This window comes from Solanum lycopersicum, chromosome 2, assembly GCF_036512215.1.
Source record: "Solanum lycopersicum chromosome 2, SLM_r2.1".
NCBI classification, from domain to species: domain Eukaryota; kingdom Viridiplantae; phylum Streptophyta; class Magnoliopsida; order Solanales; family Solanaceae; genus Solanum; species Solanum lycopersicum.
In genome coordinates, this window is record NC_090801.1 from 70899878 (window position 1) to 70921478 (window position 21601).

General features: G+C 30.2%; 3 protein-coding genes across 3 annotated transcripts; all 3 read left to right on the plus strand.

Annotated features, from left to right (window-relative positions):
- The first annotated feature begins 1178 nt into the window (after positions 1-1178).
- LOC101248928 (uncharacterized) lies at positions 1179-7134 on the plus strand. The gene is made up of 2 exons (XM_004231752.5): positions 1179-4522; positions 5510-7134. Exons 1-2 carry the CDS (start codon positions 3824-3826, stop codon positions 6791-6793), a joined length of 1983 nt encoding a protein of 660 aa, XP_004231800.1. The 5' UTR covers positions 1179-3823; the 3' UTR covers positions 6794-7134.
- Positions 7135-13398: 6264 nt separating this feature from the next.
- Positions 13399-16789, plus strand: LOC101248631 (lysine histidine transporter 1). The gene is made up of 8 exons (XM_004231751.4): positions 13399-13797; positions 14757-14914; positions 14998-15390; positions 15475-15868; positions 15943-16048; positions 16126-16217; positions 16297-16365; positions 16440-16789. The coding sequence occupies exons 1-8, from the start codon at positions 13759-13761 to the stop codon at positions 16536-16538; spliced, it is 1350 nt and encodes a 449-aa protein (XP_004231799.1). The 5' UTR covers positions 13399-13758; the 3' UTR covers positions 16539-16789.
- A 1952-nt stretch (positions 16790-18741) lies between these two features.
- LOC101264698 (lysine histidine transporter 2-like) lies at positions 18742-20943 on the plus strand. The gene is made up of 8 exons (XM_010317634.4): positions 18742-18853; positions 18947-19104; positions 19175-19561; positions 19639-20032; positions 20107-20212; positions 20299-20390; positions 20468-20536; positions 20616-20943. Exons 1-8 carry the CDS (start codon positions 18851-18853, stop codon positions 20712-20714), a joined length of 1308 nt encoding a protein of 435 aa, XP_010315936.1. The 5' UTR covers positions 18742-18850; the 3' UTR covers positions 20715-20943.
- The last annotated feature ends 658 nt before the right edge of the window (positions 20944-21601 follow it).

Below are 21601 nucleotides of genomic sequence, written 5' to 3' on the forward strand. Positions count from 1 at the left end.
GAAATGTCTAACAATATTTATCCAATGGGTAAAATTTATCCTCACCAATTCAATTATATATGTCACATGTTTAAATTTACTTAATCTTAATTAATTAACATGTATAAATTTTATTAAATTATATGATAATGAAAATTGCATTAGATTGATGTAAACCCCGATGCGATAAATTTTTTCCCTCGTCTAAACTTGTAGAACTGATGCATAATTTATCATGTTTCGTCTATTTAATTCTTGTGCTAGTGGACAATTATGGGGAAATTACTTAAATGTTCATGTTCTTTTATCATAATTTTAAAAATTCTCTACTATTTAAAAAATTTCAAAAATTCTTGTTTGATACATCACTCCTTTTGGCGTATGCATTCCAATCTCCTATAATACATTCGTTTCCTATGAAATTGGATGTTATATTTCATTCTTTCATACATTTCTTTCCTATAAATTTGGATGTTCTATTCCCTCCATACATTCCTCCTCACTCGGGTACATCTATCTCCTATGTATTCAGATGTCTAGCCTAATGGTGTATCAGGAAGTCTAGTGATGTATCCGAATTTATAAATTTAAAGGAATTCTTGTAATTTTGAAAATAGTTAGGGAAAATATTAAACGATAATTATGTATCAGTGGTCAATCATTGTAAGATGGAGGGAGTAACTTAACTTAATTGATTTGTGTAATGTTGGACTGCCCCCACCCCAACAGAGACACGCAAATTATGCTGAATTTATTGAAATTATGTTTGGTATCACATGTATTACTCTACTGAATTTAAGAAGAGTTGCAAATGGTGTGGGCTTTTGATTTAGGCCCATAGGAAAAGAAAGAAGTGACAATTATAGTTTAGATTGAATATTAAGACTCTTGTTATTTTTATATTTATTTTTTTAGATTAGATGAGTACATAATCCTCATATGTATTACGCTAGCTAGCCAGTACTAGTGTATTATATTTGGAGATTTTTATTATTAGAAGATGGAAAGTAAGTAATATTTGTAGGGAAAGAGTCTGAGGATGCCTTGAAGGAGATGTACAATTGAAAGCAAATTAATTATGATTAGATAAATATAATTGAAATGATACATTCCATTTCCATAATAATATACATAAAAGGAGGTTAACATAAGTCTCTGTCAACATAATGAATATATTGAGTAATTTTAAACGATTTTTTTTGTTTTTTCATTGATTGAAGTCAAGTAGCTAACATTGTTTGAGTGAGTGATGTTGCTTTATATTATATGGAAAAAGTAGTATAAGCACTAAGCTAAATTTTTGGCAATCAATCACATGCTGCATTATTACTTGTAGAACCAACTAGTATATCTTTTTTCCTTTTTGATCTCATCTCCCCTTTCAGTTTCAGCTAAAAAGCTGTTTTATCACATGGCCATAGTCATAGGGATTGGTCCCTCTCTTCTTCACTTGTCTCCCATATTAATGTATATATTTATATTATTATATAAGTGGTTTGTAACAATTATTATTATTACAAGTTTATTGATTTTCAACAACAGTTTGAAATAAAATAACAATTTTAATTCTTTTCTTGGGAAGGTTTCTCTCTCTCTCTCTATATAAATCATCTTTCACTGCCTCAAACTGATTCCTACTGTATAATTTGCCTAAAAGAGAACCTAATTTCAACAAAGGTAAACTACTTTTGGTTAAGGGGGTCATCACCTGCTGTCTAGTAATCAAATAAATTAATACCTTTTAAAATAATGACCAAAGAAATAATCTCATCAAGAAATTTTTTAGTGATGTCTTAAAAAAAATGATTTTAAAAATAAATATTTAATGTTAAAGGTAAAATATGAAAATAAAAATATTATCTTTTTTTATAATATCAAAAAGGACAAGTAAAAATGAAAATCTATTTTAAAAATAAGTTATACGTAGAAATGAATAAGGAATATAAATTACTCCCTCATCTCTTTTTGCTTGTTAAACTTTGTTTTGGCACATTAATTAAGAAAAATAATGATTGATATAATTAGTTTATTATTTTATATCTACTATATTACTCGCTATATTTTTTAAACACATTAACTTAATAAACTGAGGGGATAACAGGAAAAAATAAATTATTCTTTCAAAATTGATAAATAAAAAGAGAAATCAAATTAAAAAATATTTGACAAAGTAAATAGTAGGTATAATTACTCTTTTCAATCCAATGTTGTCCAAAATATATGATTTTTTCAAATTCAAGAATGTATTAATTACTCCTGTTAATTTCAATTGCTTGTTCAATTTTAAAATGTCAGGCTTATTAAGAAATAATGATTGAGATAGTGAATTTATTATTTTATTCTATAAATTAAGAAATAGATGAATTAAAAATTTTAAATTTTTAAAAAGATTTTATCTTTTTTAAAATAATTAATTAAAAGTATAATAGATAACAATATTTTGTTCTTTTTTAATTTATTAAAATGAATAAGTAATTTAAAATAATTTTTTTTTTAAAAAGTAGATTAGTAGTATTTTTTCTAAAACTACCCCTTTCTTGTTGATGTGATTTCCATTTACTTTTAAATCCTTAATAATGACTATCTCTCCTTTTTAAGAAGAGGCTGAGAAGAATCAAAAGAATTTTATCATTAAATTAGCTTTAATTAATATCTCTAAAGATCTTTCTTAAAAATAAAAAGTATGTTACACTTCAACAATATATTTTGTACTCGATAACGTACCTAAGTGCATCAGACAGATGAGGAATGATACCGTAAAATTTCGAATCTCGAGATTGCATATTTGGAATGAAATCTTTGAAATTTACTCATCTTAATTACTCCTTCTATGTTATCTTTATTATAAATAGTCAATTTATAATACTTATTATTTTATAAAATTAATATATAAATTGTAATATTTTCCTAATTTACCTTTGTAAATTACTATCTTAAAAATATATATTCGACCAATATAAAAAAAAATAAAAAAAAAAAATTGACGATCATTAGTTAAATTAATTAATCAATTGAAAAGCTAACGTTAATAAAATATTATATTCATTTAATTTCTTAATGTAATGCTCTAATTTTGTTTATATAATAATATAGGCATGGAAAGAAGTTAAAATGGGGCATGACTTGGGGATATATATATATCTATCAATTTACGACAGTTCCCTGAAAAAAGTTTGGCTCCTTTTTCACTTTTGCATGCTGTTTCTGAATCATCAGCTTTTTCACTCAATTGAAATTGATGTATAATTTATATCTAATTAAATAAATGTGTTTTAACATAAAAATCATAGCATTAAATTTATACGCATTTTAATTTTAATTTATGACCATTAATTTAATACAAATTATTTGATCTGATACAAAAAATTGAATATCTCTTCCATGAATTTATTTTGTTAATTCTGTGAGAAATTAGGTCTGAACATTTGTGGTAAGCAAATGTGTCAGTTTTAGTGGGTTAATGATGGGCTCAATCTTTGTTCTCTCTCATCACTATCAATCTTTTCTGGTTTTGTCTACACTTTTCTATAACTAAATCATGGTTTTCCATGTGTCATTTTGTACTATTTTCTCTCATATTTTTATTTGTATTCTTGAAGCTATTGATTATTCTGTATATCCACAAGCTATTTTTAGTACTTGTCACAGTAGGGTCTTCTCTTGTTATTATTATCTCTTTAAGTAGTAGTTGTTTTGTGGGTAAAGTTCCTTTATGTCATTCATTCCTATCTCTTTGCGATTGTTAACTGTGAAGTTTTAATTTCTTGTTGAAGAATCTTTAATTTTCCCTCTGGAACTTGTTTGGTAAAATTTGAGCGTGTATACTCATAATCTGTTTGTTGGAATGCCTCCAACGTATTTTCCTCTTCGATGGGAGAGCACAGGGGATCAATGGTGGTATGCTTCGCCAATTGATTATGCAGCTGCTAATGGTCATTATGATTTGGTCCGTGAGCTTCTTCGTTTAGATGGAAATCACCTTATTAAGCTCACTTCACTACGTAGGATTCGAAGGCTTGAGTCTGTATGGGATGATGAAGAACAGTTTGATGATGTGGCTAGATGCCGCTCTAAAGTTGCTAGAAAGCTGATGCTTCAATGTGACACCAAGAAAGGGAAAAATTCACTTCTTAAAGCTGGCTATGGTGGGTGGCTTTTATATACTGCTGCCTCTGCTGGAGACCTCTCTTTTGTTCAAGAATTGCTTGAAAGAAACCCGCTTTTGGTGTTCGGAGAAGGGGAATATGGTGTCACTGATATATTATATGCTGCTGCTAGGAGTAAAAGTTGTGATCTTTTCAAGGTTCTGTTTGATTTTGCTATCACCCCGAGGTTTCTGTTGCGTGATGAACATATTGGCGGTGAGATTCCATCGGCTTATAAGTGGGAGATGATGAATAGAGCAATTCATGCTGCTGCTAGAGGAGGTAATCTTCAGGTACTGAAGGAGCTTCTTGCTGAATGCTGTGATGACATCTTAGCTTATAGAGACATTCAGGGTGCAACACCCTTGCATGCAGCTGCTGGCAAGGGGCAGGTTGAGGTATGACTTGCTTGCTTACCAGTTTGAGCCTTTTGCATTGTTTGTTTACCAGTTTGAGGATTTTGGAGACCTCTTGTTGCATTCTAGTTCCCGAGAACGTCTATGATTGGTTCGAAGAATGTCTTGAGATTCAATCCATTACAAATGATATAACTAGTACATATGTTCCTCCCCACGCTCAATCTATTTTACTTGTTTAGGAGGAGGGAGTTATGCTTACTTGTTCTCCCGTACAAGTAGCTATTGGGCTTGCTATGGCTTTCTGAATCATGGCTTTGGTACTTCTAACTTTGTTCTTTGTTGATCATATATCTATGAGGAAAATCGGATATTAAATTTACGAGTCTACATGTAAACTAATCTAAAGAAAAGTTTCTCAGTCGGCAATAATCTACTACTTATTGTATGAGGTTCTTGTACTAGTCACTGTACGTTAGCAGAAGGTGGTAGAATTTTGCTAATCATCTGTTTTCCCTTGTTGCCTTACTCAAAGTCTTAGTTAATGTCTACTTTAAGATGTTCTCCTGTTCAGACGTCTCTCTGTAAACTTTCCCTAGCTTGTCCACTTCTAATTCGAGATGGGAATATAACTGAGATATTTGATTATGTACTTGACCTTTACTTAGGAGTTAAGAGGTGAGACAATTGGCTTTTCTTTTCACAGATGTCTGTTTATGACCTGATCTGAGACTTTGAAAAGACTCTGGTCTGGATTTACTCATCCATATTTTTTAAAACAGAAGGGAAAAAAAGATCAGCTGGACTTTTGGATACTATTCTCATCTAATAATAAATGGTTGACCTCGTGTTTCTCATGTTGAAGATTACCTCAGAGCAAGCTTAGATGATGTAACTGTTGTAATCTCGAAATCTTAAGTATCTGAAAGAGACAATATTAATGTTAGCAGTTGGGGTAATTATTTTGCAGTTCCTTAATTTAAGTTTGGATTTCCTTTGTGCCTTATATCATTCTGTTCATGGTTGCAGGTTGTCCAACATCTTATAAAAAGTTTTGATATAATTAACTCCACAGACAATCAAGGCAACACCGCACTACATATTGCTGCTTCCAGGGGCCAATTAGCTGTTGTTGAAGCTTTAATTGTTGCATCAAGCTCATTGGTCTATTTGAGAAACAATGCCGGAGAAACATTTCTCCATGTCGCCATTACTGGTTTCCAAACTCCTTGTTTCCGTAGATTGGACCATCAAGTCCAGCTCATGAAGCAATTAGTTTGTGGGAAGTTCAACATTGAAGAAATTGTCAATGCTGAAAATAAGGATGGTAGAACTGCACTTCATTTGGCTGTCATTGGAAATATTCATTCTGAACTTGTGGAATTACTAATGACTGTCCGCTCTGTGAATGTCAATACTCGTGATAAGGATGGAATGACTCCACTTGATATCCTTAGGCAACGGCCTCGTTCTGCTTCATCAGATCTTCTCACAAAGCAGTTGATCTCTGCTGGGGGAATTTTTAGTCAACACGACCATTCAGCGAGGAGAGTTGTAGCATCTCATTTAAAGATGCAACACGTAGGTAGTAGTCCTGGCACTTCCTTCAGACTCTCCGACACCGAAATCTTCTTATACACGGGCATTGAGCATGATGGCAATGAAAGCGCAGAGCTGAGCACCTCAACTGAATTGAGTCAACACAATTTGAACACTGAAAATGATTGTTCTAGAAATGAGGGTAAAACCAATTCTGCAAATAATGCTGCACAAAGGCTGAAACGCTTTTTCTATTGGCCAAAAATAAGGAAAGGAGATACTCAGAGGCTCAAGAAATTGGCGGATCAAAGTTGTGCTAGAAATTCAGAAGCAGCACCAGTTCCTCTTCGACAAAGATTCTCCAAGCCTTCCTCTCTTCCAAACAACAAGCGGACACTCTCTGTTAGAAGTAACCTTCCAAGTCCAACAGCTAAGAAGAAACTTGCTTCAGGGCTGGTAAATGGTGTCATGCTGGCCATACCACATCTTAGTGTCCGCCGTAGATCATCTTGCTCTAGTTCATTCTCAATTTCATCAGTGTCTTCACACACTTCATTGGACCAACAAAAGGCCACTCAAATTGAGAATGAGCTTGCTAGACCTTCTTCTTCCAATCACGTACGAGCAAAATCATCAGATTCAATATACAAAGGAAACAAGAGTTTGGTGAATCAGTACTTATGTTTTGGTGCTTCAGAACAAACTGTCAAAGCCACTTCAAGCGAACTGAGGCCATATGAACTATACGAGCGTTCTGTTCTATCCACGGCCTGATCTTCTAGACTGTGAGGAATTCTGGTTGATATAATCAGAAATGGGAATGATGGTGATGATTCATACGGTGGACTCCATTAATTTGGCAGGTCAAGTGAGCTCTTAGTTCAATACATCTACATGTCCTCATAGTTCAATAACCTAGTAAGATTTCCAAGAAGTAGTATCTTCGCTCTAGAAGACATGTAAATCTGTTTGATGTATGTTTTAATTACATTTTGCAACACCTCTGTCGGTTGTAACTTAAAGAACTAATCCGTCAAGCTTCCTTAATTGTAGTTGTGTGCAAGTTTTTCTTGAAGAAGGATATGTATAATAAAACATGTTTTTAGTAAGTTGAAGCAGAGAGACTTATTAAACTTTGAAGTTTTTCCTAGCCAGCCATCAAAAGTTCTTGTAAATCTCCCACTTCTTGGTTTGCTTTAGGTTCGTTTGATTGAGGAAAATTTTGTATCCCAATACAATGTCTTTGATCCATCTAGTATGCCATTCACTATCTTGGTTTAGATAAAGGCATTTGGAATTTTTAACCAAACTAAGTCATTATATAAAACAATTTACCAAAGTAATATATTTTTTTAAAATTTTACAAAACCAGTATAAACGTATTTCATGGTAACGTTTTAGGGTATAATTTTATTTTTTTAAAACTAACAGCATTAGGTTGATATACGTTGCTGTAAGTAACGTTTTACTTTTAAAACGTTATTTTCAATAACATTTTACTCCTAAAACGTTAATGTGAGTAACGTTTTAGGAGTAAAACGTTACTGTGAGTAACGTATATCAATCTGACGCCATCAACTTTTAAAAAATAAAATATATCCTAAAATATTTGTATTTATATGATCTTTTGATTATTATTACAAAGTGTTGATGTGAATGGAATTAATAGGAATTCTATTATTTGCACTACTTTTAGAATTTAGACACAAAGTAGAAATTAAGCGAATCAATTGCAGAAAAAAGTAAAAGTCAGTGATTAGTAAGTTGCGTGCGTCGTTTAGCTTATCTACTTGCAGTACATGAGTTTCATGGAAAATTCTTAGTTGACTTGAATTAAACTTACAAGTTTGAAAAGTCCAAAATTTTGAGCAATAATATTAGTATCATTTCATTTTTATTCTATTAATTTTTTCATATAGATTATTCTTAGTTTTTAATTTCTACTAGTTGTTTCTTCTTCAGTTTTCTTCCACTATTGTTATGTTTTGTTCTCCTTTCTTTACCAACAAACGTACAAATATGGTCTACATACATCGATCTCTCTATATTTTCATTACACTAGATATATGTTATTGTTGTTAATATAACCTAGTAATTGTACAGGAATATATCAAACAGAAAAGCTAATCTTAAACCTACATTAATCTTCGTATATTTTTTCCCGTCTTGATTTTTTTTAATGATAATTAGTTGTGCCATTAAAGAGTAGATTGATAAAATTAAAAATAAGAAACCGTTTGCTCTGTCAAGTCAACGATATAACAGAGGAACACGGAAATGACGTCAAACATTGTTAATACATACAATCAAATTGCTTTCTTTCTTATTCTTATCAAAATTGTTATACAATGAGTAACACTTTTTATAAATGTTTACTTTTATTAACTAATTAAAGAAATGAAGAAACAAATTTTTAAAAAGTCAAAATATATAGGCGTATATTTTGGGCAGTCAATGTCAACATCTCTAGTCTAAATTTATTTATGGCGTTATCTTGACTATGACTAATACAATTTTACTCAAAATTCATTTTCTGCTAATGCTCAATACTTTTTACTTTTTTTTTAAAAAAAAAACAATTATTAAAATTAAAAAATTACTATAAAAAGACTTTTTTTTAAAAAAAATAGATTGAAAATAAGTAAAACGAATAAATTAAAATCTATGGACGGACTATGTATATGTATAACCAAACTAATACGGAGCCCCAAGTGGACATTGGCTTCCCGGCAAAGTATTATTTCGGCCTCTTTGGTCTTCTTTCTCTAAACAGTTTCAATTTCCATTATTAATTCTTCATGACCATAAAAGAAATAAAAAGAATGTTTTCTAAAAATAATAATATATGAAAACGGTATTAAATTTGTATATTAGTCTACCACTTGTTAACCAAGTTATATACCCATTAAATGCCATATTTATGTTGAGTTATTAATATTATTCATTTGATATTTGGTTTACTTAATATTTTAATATAAGTTATATATAAAAATGTTTTATATGTGATGTGTATAATGACTATAAAATTTAATGCTTCATATTTGATTAATTATTTATGAAATTGCTATACGAATTAATTTTTATGGATTATGATATCAAATTTAAAAGATATACTTTATTAGATTATATATGAATGAAATCGGTTTTACAAAGTAATTTCATATACAGAATATATGTATGTATGTCAAAGTTGGAATGCAAACTGGTGATCAGCCATTTTTATATTTTATTAACTATTTTAGTGTATGAAAATTGTATACTAAGTTGGTATCTATGAAGGAAAAAAGTTATTTAAGTGATATCAATTTGTATACAAATTCACTCACTATGATACCAATTTAAATTTGTATAATAATAATATAGTTGTGTTATTTTTCAAGTTTTGAATGACAAAAAAGCTAAAAAATAAATAAATCAGGGATGAAAACATACGAATAAGGAAAAGAAGAAGAAAAAATCGTGTTTGAGAAAACTAAAAAAGATAATTGCATGAATATATTTAAAGGAGAAAATTGTGTGAATATTAAGGAAAAAAAAATTAGGAAAAAAGGGAGATATTTTTGGGAAGAAGTTTGGAACAAATTATTTTTGTTTAGTGGTAGAAGATTAGGAATAGAAAATATTGGGGAGATATTTTTAACCAACTGAGTAAGAGAAAATTGGGGATTCAATCTATCCTGCAAGTTACAAATACAGTATACAAGTACCCCTCAATCTATGGTCGAAATCTTAGAGACACACTTATATTATACTAAGGTTCTCTGAATTTATTTTATTAATAATTTTTTATCCCTTTTTAGCTTATGTGGCACTATCTTGTGAGCCCAACGATGGTTGACTTTTTTTTTTGAACTAGTGCCACGTAGGCTAAAAAGGGGTAGAAAATTACATATAAAATAAATTCAGGAGGGTAATAGGACCTTAGTATAGTATAAGTGTGTCTCTGAAATTTCGGGCATAGATTGAGGGGATACTTGGTATTTTCCCTTTATTAATTTGTCAAATATTGTAAAAATCTAATGTTATATATTGAAAACTAGAAAATCTTGTTAGTATTAATAATATATAATCTTTAATTTATCATTTATTTAATTTTTTCTATTATTAAACTTCAAAAAACAACTAGTTCTAAAACTAAATATAAATAAGCATGCACCCTAACCAAACTATTAAATAGTGAAATCAAATTCTGATCAAATGCAGGATTGTCACACCACACACCTATGCATTGCATATGCGTGATGCGTCGCAAAAGACTTTATTTAAGTCGCCTTTATTATTACACGAAAAATAATTCTTATATCTAAGAGAATACGATTATTTTTATATAATTAAATGTGCAATGTTTTTCTTTTTACCCTATTGGCACATGTATTGTTTGATGAAGGAATTTAAGGACTTTTTTTTTTTCTGAATGGATTTGGTTGGTTTTTGTTGAAATCCACTTGGAGATATGAGAGTTAGAACATAAAAAAGCAATAACTACTTTGAAATACTATATTATTGATTTGCCTAATATTTTACATAATGAAAAAGCAACTGCAACCCAAACGTATATAAGCCATTATATGAAAATGCAACTTCTAGGAAAATTCAGCAGCCTATTAGAATATGGACACACGCAATTTTCCACACTTGTGTTTCATACGTACAGCCTTTTCTCTTTTAAATTTCAACTTGAGAAGTTGACCTTATAAAATTGCTACTTAATAATATGAATAAGCAAAACAACAATGTAAGAAGGGAAATTGTGTTTTTGGTCCTTTAAATACTGGTAATCTATGAGTGTAATATCTCGTTAAGTATATTTAATCTTTAAATAATTTTAAAATATACTCTCAGAAAATTTAAGAAATAGTTACCGTCATATCATTTAATCACCTAAATTTTATGTTAAATTTGTATTGTTATGTTATAGTTGAGGATAATATAATTCCACAAACAATCTTAAGCATTACATATCCTTATATAATAACACATATTTTAATTAATTAATTAAAGATTAGATGTATAATCACACAACAAAAGGATTAAAAATAAAATATGTCAGTAATTAAAGAACAAAAAAAAACAATATTAATCCATGAAAAAGAAAATCACACTCATTTATTTTATTTACCAATTCTATATATTTTTAGAACATACTTCTTGAAAAAAAAGCGATCATATAACTAAAACAAAATATTTGTAATCGAGCGCAAAATAAAACCTCCGGGAAGAGAGGGAAAATATCTTATTTTTAGTTGCCCTTATTCCAGGGAGTTGCGTCAAATAAATTATCTTCAAAGAAATGGGAAGTCAACGAAAGAGCACATGATGAAAAAGAAAAAAAGAAAAAAAAGGCCTACTTTAATGGGGTCATGTGTGTACACTTTGTGAGTTAACTTTAAAATTCGTAAGCTTTGAATTTAAATATCATCATCAACACTAAAAAGTTATATTTTTAGTCAAATTCAAAGAAAAACCGAAGCTGGTAAAGTATATCGTAAGCATCTATAATATTAGTTGGACTTCTTTATAAGAAACACTTTCTATAATATATTTTATTATTATAATTAAAAAGAATTGAAAATAAACAATAGTATCGTGAAGAAGTTTTGTCATAATACTTTCTTAAAATCGAACTCATTTTACCGCTATTACAATAGTAATGCGATGTTACAAATGTTATTATTACATAAAATAAAAGGCCTAAGCGTGAAGCACTCTTTTAAATTTAATGATTATTATATATAGAGGTAAGATGTCGTGTCTATGAGAAATACTTACAAGTTGACTATTAAAAATAGATAATTGTTAACTTATGGGAAAGTATATCCAAAAGATTAAATCTATAGTTAATTTTGGTGTATGATAATGATATTTCTCTTAAATTATATTGACTTATCATAATTAAGTAAATTTTATGGAAAGTTGTTGTGTCTATTCTTTTTTATTCTCATTAGTTTTATTCGAATGAATTGCATTTCATTTTCTTGTTATTGATTTATTAGTTAAACAAGGTGAAAATATACCAAATCAATATTAACCGATGGTTAAGTGAAATAACATATGTACTAACACCTATTATAAATTGTTTGGTATAAACTAATACAAGTCTGCAACAACTCTAGAATAATCATGAAAACTTTATATTAATTATATCGTGAATACTCGATTTTCAATTCTTAAAGAAATAATTCAATAACATTGTATTGTAATGATTAATAAATGAAAAAAAAATATTTCATATTCTTCTGCAAAACAATCTTTTCCAATATTGTTGTATACATCTAATTAATAAATCTTTATATTATCCGTGAAAAAAATTAGTTAAACACGAAAAATTGAAATTGTACGATTTTCTAAAGAAATAAGTGCATTTGTCTTTGTTTGTCGACTTGCCTAATATGGTGTCCTAGAGGTGAAAGATGGGGTATATACGATGTAGGGCGAAAGGATATAATTTTACTATTTTTTAAAAAAAAAATAGAAATTATTTAAAATTTTAACCAAAAATTGGAAAATATACACTTCCTTATGGAGTAATATTTGTGAGCGTTTTACGTCTTCGATAATCCATTTCAGACGTATCGGAATAATTTTCTTTTAATTAATTATTCCCTCCTTCCATTCTTTTATTTGTCATCTTCCACTTTTCAAAGGTCAATTTAACTAATTTTTAAAGTTAATTTAGATTAGATTAACTTAATATTTTAAACATTCAGATATTCAAAAACTATGAAGAAAGTATTATAAATTATAATTTTTACATATTAATTTTTAAAAAAAGATACTTCATAAAGTAATAAATTTTTTTTTTTTATGGTTAAACTCTAAGAAAGAAAAAAAGAAAATTATGACGACAAAAAAATATGATAACTTATACATATTATATTGTCCTGTAAAAAAAGAAATTGGAGATCAAATTTTGTATAAATAATGTCTTTTAAATTATATATTATATAAATATGAAATTCAATATTTTCTATATCTTTTATGTCTTTTATTCTATTTAAAATTCCATTTGCCTATAGTAAATTCAAATCTTCCTTAATTTTAGATGATCAATTATTTGCATGTGAGATGTTCACATATATTTCGGTCATTATTACTCAAATTGTGTATGAACTCACGAATATCTCCTTCATTATGAGTGTCGTTAATTCGTATATTTAGCGTTTTAAAGTCGATCATAGCAATAATATTTTTAAACGCACAACACGATACATTATATAACAAATAATTGCAGGCCGGAGAATAAAAATAGTCTGACTCAGGAGTTGGTGGAATTTTCCGAGGAGAGTGCTACAGCCAATCTGAAAACAACTTTTAAGTCAAAACAATTGTTATTTGGAGTATAAGCAAATAACAATGAGACTGATGGCAGCTTGTATAGTATATATATAGTGTAAAATTCATCGCCTAATTCGTTGATGACAATATTATTTTTGTACAAAATTCAAAGTCAAACAAAAACGTCACTTTCAATCTCTTCTAGCTACTTGTTAGGTCCAAGATGGTGTTTTATTTTTATTTTAAATTTAAATACATACTATAGGACTGAGAATCCATCATAATAATATACACAGCTAAGAGAATATGTAGTTTTATTTTTTTGTTTATAAAAGACAGATAGCTTCGATATTTTTTCCAAGTCTTCCATATTCATTAATCTTCTTTCTCCTCCGTTTCTTCCCTTTTTAAAATTATTTGGTCATTTCATTTTTCCGATTTAACACAAGTCACAACTTGTAGCCATGGGAACTCAAGCTCCATCAAATTACGATGACTCCAAGGTAACTCTCTCTCTCTGCAAACATGTATGAATTTAACGTATATGCAAGGACAATATCAAGTGTATTATGACCTATTAGGTTGTTGTTTCCGATTACTCGTAACAATATAGTATGGTTTAATTTATAAAAGTTAAACTCTTGAGATACCAAGAATTTCCATAAATGTTGTGTGAGATAATGCTAAATATTGAAATGCTTGGTTGAGTTTTAGATCTTGAAATATTATTGTACCAAAAAAGCCAGTCTATCTCGCTCGTTTCTGTGTTCATTTAATTTGGTTCATAAGAAAATTTTGAATTTTCCTAGCTCTTTCTTGTTTGTTTGGTGGTCTAGAATCAATCTTGAACAAGTCAAACTGATATTACATTTTTAAAAATAAATAAATAAAATAATTCGGATCATTAAATTCAGTTTAAACGTTGCATGTGTGTACATCACGTTAGGTCAGTAGGGTTCTTTCATAGGACTTTAATTACTTATTTATTGACAACCGTGAATTCACGGCAACTTGTTATACATACACTGAAGACGTGCGATGAGAAAATCGTCTCAACTTTTTAGTTGACTTTTTCATACTATACAAATCTCACACTATCAATACTTTATTATTAGTGGGTCACATGGATTATCGATTTAAAATCCCAATCTTTTTTTTTTCCCAATTCCTCAGTTTTACGCCAAAATTCACGTTGCTTTTGAATAATTTTTTTTTTTTTATGTAGGATACAAATTAGCTTACTAAAGACAAAATACATGAAAATTGCTTTGAGTGCGATAATAACTAACACATGAAAATTGCTTCGAGTGCGATAATAACTATGTTAGTGTATCGAAGTTAAACGTTTAAAACGACCAAAATTGGATGTTTTAGACCAAACTAAAATGTATTGTAAGTTGTGTAAACATCCTGTATATGTTTATGGTTTTTTGAATATAAATACTTATGGAAATGAGTGTAGATTGATACAAGAACAGAAGAAGAGAAGGCGATCGATGCGTGGCTTCCGATTACTTCTTCTAGGAATGCAAAATGGTGGTATTCAGCTTTTCACAATGTTACTGCTATGGTTGGTGCTGGTGTCCTCAGTCTTCCTTATGCCATGTCTGAGCTTGGATGGTACAATACAATACTCTGTTTTTCTTTCAGTAAAAAAAAAACATTAAAAGTTCGATAAACTGAAAGGAGTAGTTTAATTTCAGGGGACCTGGTGTAACTGTGATGGTGGTATCTTGGATTATCACTTTATACACGCTATGGCAAATGGTTGAGATGCACGAAATGGTTCCAGGGAAACGTTTTGATAGATACCATGAGTTGGGTCAACATGCTTTTGGAGAAAAGCTTGGATTATGGATTGTTGTGCCCCAACAACTAATTGTGGAAGTTGGTGTTGACATTGTTTATATGGTCACCGGAGGAAAATCACTTCAGAAGGTGCACGATTTGGTTTGCAAACAAGAAGATGGCTGCGCTAATATCAAACTTTCATACTTCATCATGATATTTGCCTCTGTCCATTTTGTGCTATCTCATCTCCCCAATTTCAATTCCATATCTGGTGTGTCTTTGGCAGCAGCTGTTATGTCCTTAAGGTAAAATTTCTTGCTTTAAATAATAAATGTACCTTTTCATAGGGTTACTAAGTTTTTGCATATTTATGTATTGTGATGATGTAGTTACTCTACAATTGCTTGGGGGGCATCAGTTAAGAAGGGTGTACAACCAAATGTGGATTATGGGTACAAGGCTCACAGCACTGCAGGAACTGTGTTTGATTTTCTAAGCGGATTGGGAGAAGTGGCTTTTGCATACGCGGGTCATAATGTGGTGTTGGAGATTCAAGCTACAATTCCTTCAACACCTGAAAAACCTTCCAAAGTACCTATGTGGAGGGGAGTTGTTGTTGCTTATATTGTTGTGGCCCTCTGTTACTTCCCTGTTGCTTTTATTGGATACTGGATGTTTGGAAATGCAGTGGAAGACAACATTCTCATCTCTTTGAACAAACCTACCTGGCTCATTGTCATGGCTAACATGTTTGTCGTTGTACATGTTATTGGAAGCTATCAGGTATTACCATCTACTCTTCTCATCATCTAAATTGCAAAATTTCAGTTACTTATAACAAATCTTTAATCTTGTAGATCTACGCAATGCCAGTGTTTGACATGATTGAGACCGTGCTTGTTAAGAAACTTAGATTCAGGCCTACTTGGTATTTGCGGTTTGTTACCAGAAACATCTATGTTGGTAAGTCATGACTTGGTCGCATACTATAAAAACATTGAAATAGTCCTTGTAACAAATGTCTTTTTATGTCATTGCAGCTTTCACAATGTTTGTTGGAATCACATTCCCTTTCTTTGGTGGCCTTCTTGGATTCTTTGGAGGATTTGCTTTTGCCCCAACAACATATTTTGTAAGTGAATATATAAAGAGTTTTTTTCCCCTACATCTAATCTCTATGTAGTGCATATAACTCTTTTATTTTTCTTCAGCTGCCTTGCATCATGTGGCTAGCAATCTACAAGCCAAGGAGATGGAGTCTCTCTTGGCTTGCTAATTGGGTAAGTGACATTTTCAATTTTTGTGATTCTGCATTTTATATAATACACTTAACTAATATGTTGTTTTGTGACAGATTTGCATTATTTTTGGAGTTCTGTTGATGGTTTTAGCACCAATTGGTGGGTTGAGATCCATCATAGTACAAGCAAAGACCTACAAATTTTACAATTAGGACAAGTTTCTTATGATTGATCAAGTAATTACGCCATCTGATTAAATTTAGATAGACGTATGTTTGGCAAAGGAAATTTCTATATTGCCTTCGTGTGTGTTGGCTATAAAAACATTTTAGAGTATAGTTTTTCTTCATGTGTAAAGATATGGGTGATTTCATGGTGTTGTTCATTGTCAAAACTTATAACACATCTTTGTGCGTCTCTGTTTCACTTTTCTTCTTTCTAATAAACAAAAACCATAATGTCACTTGAGTCTTTATTATCATGGACGCATCATCAAAATGTAAAACATACAATTAAAAATCAACAACACGTCTTGATCTCAAACTAGTTGTTAGAAAACAGGGGATTCTTAGGGTACCACTGAACTTGTTGACCAAATCTACATCAAGATACACACATCCAATTGGTTCTGTACCCTTTTATAAGATCTTTTTTTAGTTTTATAATTTTTATAAAAAATATTGCTATAGTAAGAAATATAGCTTATCAAACTTTTCACTACTTGCCCCCCTCTATTAATTTTTTAGTAGTGTCCAATATACGGGAAAAAGAAGTTATGTCCTTCAAATATTTACTTACCATAAATATTTTCAAACGCGGTAACATTCTCTTATTCATGTTTACGTTGGTAGAGATAAATATATATAGCCCTATAAGTAAGAATTAGAGTTTATATTAGATGAACAACGTATCTTATTCTAGCTTTTGACTGTAAGACTGAACTTATGGTTAATTGAGAGGGTTTAATGTCTCAATATACCAACTGGGGCCGTGTTGTTGAACCGGACAAAAAGAATAACACTATCCGTTAAAGAATAATAAAAGTCTCACTTTAATAGTTAATGAGATGGATAAACTCATTATAAGACTTGATAATTGAAATGTGAGTTAGACTAAAACCAAATTCCACACTATCACTTCTAGAGCATTGACTGGGTTTAGTGTCTCAAAATACCTAACTTGGGCCGTGTTATTAAACTGGACAAAAAAAAATCAAGACTACTGCTTGTCGAGCATTCACCGATGGTAGAGTAAAACTTGTTGTCTTTTATACTAAAGCTCAAAACGTGCAATAAATAATACTAGTTATCCACTAATGATTTGACATATTTTTTAAGAAGTATTACTATATTACTCTTTGACTTTATTAAATTTTAACGTTTTGAAAATCATCTTTTGATTTTTTAAATTGAACCAGTATTGTTAGATAATTAATTTTAATATAATAGACAATTATTGTTGGACGAAAAGTTAAAAAGAAAATAGGAGAGAACCCCTATTACCCACTTGGAAGTTGGATGTAATGAGTTATTTTCAGACCAGTTGTTGTCTTTACATAAATTAGATGATTCACAATACTTGTCAATATAAAAAAAAATTAGACATAATTGGTTATTCGTTTTTCACCTTTATCCATAGTCATAAATATAAAGAGATATTATTGTAATACAAAATAAATAAGTATTAAATTTTAAAAAATAATAAGTAAGAATAATTTGATCAAATTACTCTATACTTGATATTTTTCTTTAAAAGATGTCCACAAACGAGGGAGAGTAAAAAAAAAAAAAAGGTAAAAAGGACAAAGAAAGAAAAAGAGCCACTTGAGGGGAAAAAAAGATATAAATATCATTTATATAATAAGATTATGGGAAGGAAAAAGGGTACCACAAAAGAAGTATTTGAGAGGGATTTAAGGAATGATATTAATTAACAGTATTAATGATGGATTTTTTAAAAATGACAGCAAATTTTAAGGTAAATTTATTTTAAAAAGACACGAAATCTTAGTTAGAGAATATAATAAAAAGGAATTGGGAAATGTTTTAGTATATATTGGGGGGATAAGAATAAAATAAAACAAGATAGCAAGTGTATTTTAGAAATGGATAAAGTATAATCACATATTACCCACTCATAATATATAAATATGTTCTTTCATTTACTTTATTTTATATTTATATATTTCAATTTTAAATATGTACAAATAAATATATAATGTTGAGTCTTATATAATATAATTCACGTGTAAATTGTCACGTAGAATGCAATTGTTATATTCTTAATTTGGAATAACAATTAATGAATTGAATGATATTTACATATTTTGTTCTCTAATAAATAAGTTTCCATTGATAGAAAAGATAAGATATGAGTAGAGTAAACATATAAGGTAAAAACTTTATATAATATTATTATTTATATTAAAAGATTTTCCACAGAAGGAATATATATTATATATATAAGAGAAAGGTTATTCTTGATTCAATTTGTGATTTCATTCACTCGTCATACAACAAACAATATGGTATTGTACTTTCATTTTGCAAACAGTGTTAGAATGTTTATAAGTATTTGAAATAATAATTGATTTTTTAAAGTTGAATAATTTCAATGACAGGTTGATGAAAGAAGTGCAGAAGAGAGGAAGATCGATGAATGGCTTCCGGTAACTTCTTCTAGGAATGCAAAATGGTGGTATTCAACATTCCACAATGTTACTGCGATGGTTGGAGCCGGTGTTCTGAGTCTTCCTTATGCTATGTCTCAGCTTGGATGGTACGTCTGTATTAATAATACTATTAATTTTTGTTTGTTTTAATTTATTTATTTTTAAATTTTTATTTAGGGGACCTGGTGTAACGGTGTTGGTGTTATCTTGGATTATCACTTTGTACACACTATGGCAAATGGTTGAAATGCACGAAATGGTACCAGGGAAACGTTTTGATAGATATCATGAGTTGGGTCAACATGCTTTTGGGGAAAAGCTTGGATTATGGATTGTTGTGCCCCAACAACTAATTGTGGAAGTTGGTGTTGACATTGTTTATATGGTTACTGGAGGAAGATCACTCATGAAGATCCATGATTTAGTGTGCAAAGTCGATTGCTATAACATGAAACTTTCATACTTCATCATGATATTTGCCTCTGTCCATTTTGTGCTATCTCATCTCCCCAACTTAGATTCCATATCTGCTGTCTCTTTGGCTGCCGCTGTCATGTCCTTGAGGTATCCCATCCAGAAATCACTTATCGGTATCTATTTTGCACTGTCTCATGACTGACTAACTATTGAATTGAATTTAGTTACTCTACAATTGGGTGGGCTGCTTCGGTTCACAAGGGCGTGCAGCCGGATGTGGACTATAGCTTCACCGCTAAAACCGATTTGGGAGTAGTGTTCAACTTTTTCAGCGCATTGGGAGATGTGGCTTTTGCTTATGCAGGTCACAATGTGGTGTTAGAGATTCAAGCTACCATTCCTTCAACGCCCGAAAAGCCTTCCAAAGGACCCATGTGGAAGGGTGTTGTCGTTGCTTACATGGTTGTAGCTGTCTGCTATTTCCCTGTTGCTCTGATTGGCTATTGGGTCTTTGGGAATTCTGTCGAAGACAATATTCTTATATCCTTGGAGAAACCTACATGGCTCATTGTCATGGCGAACTTATTTGTTGTGATTCATGTTATTGGGAGCTATCAGGTAATTGGCTTTTCTTTTTTTTTGTTTATCACCCAACATTTTTGTTATCCAGTCTAACGCCCAACATTGTTCAGATCTATGCAATGCCAGTTTTTGACATGATGGAGACTCTGCTTGTCAAGAAACTCAGGTTCAAGCCTACTTTCTACTTGCGAGCTATTACCAGAACCATCTATGTTGGTAAGAAATTAAAGCTCTCTATCTATGCCCAATGAAGAAAAACAATTACTGTTCATCAACGAACATTTGTATTGTGTTTCAACCAGCTTTCACAATGTTCGTTGCTATCGCCATTCCTTTCTTTGGTGGGCTTTTGGGATTCTTTGGAGGATTTGCTTTTGCCCCAACAACATATTTTGTATGTCTCCAAATTTTTTTATACAACTAAACTATTACTATTACTATTACCATATAACTCTCTCTTTTCTTCTACAGCTTCCTTGCATTATGTGGCTTGCACTCTATAAACCAAAGAGATTCAGTCTCTCATGGATAGTTAACTGGGTAAGAATCACTCTAGTATTAATTTTACTCTAATACTTCTTTTCTTCTTCTGATGATGATTCGTTTTTTGTGATGACAGATTTGCATAATTTTGGGACTTCTGTTGATGATTTTGGCACCAATTGGCGCCTTGAGATCCATCATCTTAAGAGCAAAGGGCTATAAATTTTTCCATTAGGGAACATGTAGTTTGTTTCTTCGATTCAAGTTTGTTTGCTCATAAATTATTGAATTTTCCTAGCTTTTATGTGTTTTGTCTTGCTACCTTTTTTTTTACTCTTTTATGTAATTTAAAATCTCAAGACCTCTCTGTTATTATTAGTGAATTTGCACACTCTGTTTTTGGGATACATGAATGTTGTTTATCCAATTTTATTAGTGATACTCATATCAAACGATTATTATTATTAGTAGCGCTTGTTTGGACACTTTATGATTTGAAAGCAAATTGATTTGAGTTAGATTATAGCAAATGACCAATCCAACGCTAACAATAATATCCTAAGGTAATGACTAATTTATAAAAATCATGCAATCAATTATAGCAATAATTAGCTATTATTCAATACTAATGATATGATTTTGATAGCGGTCAATAATGAAAAAAAAATAAAGACGATGATTATGGCATGGATGGTTTTGTTGTAAATATTCTTTTCATACTAAAAGCTTAAGCTTGTTTGTTTGACGCTAGTGCTAAAATTTGTTTATTTCTAGAATTACTTTTTTAAAAAGGGAAATTTCACAAGTAACTATACCAGAAAACATAATAGGCCATGTAGCTATAGTTTGTCTATTTTATCATAACTATAGTTCAAATAGTTAATGCAAATCAAATTTGTATATTTCACCTATTTTTTTATCAAATATTTTGCCTCTTTTTTGAAATTCAATAAATTACTTTGAAATTTGGCTAAACAACTTTTTAGGTATATTTATATGATGTTATAATGATGGTATTTAACAAGTAACGATTTTATAATTCTATTACAAGTAATCATGGTGGATGAACAAAGAACTAGATATATTGATAATATTAAATTGTTAAATAGAGTGTATTGATAA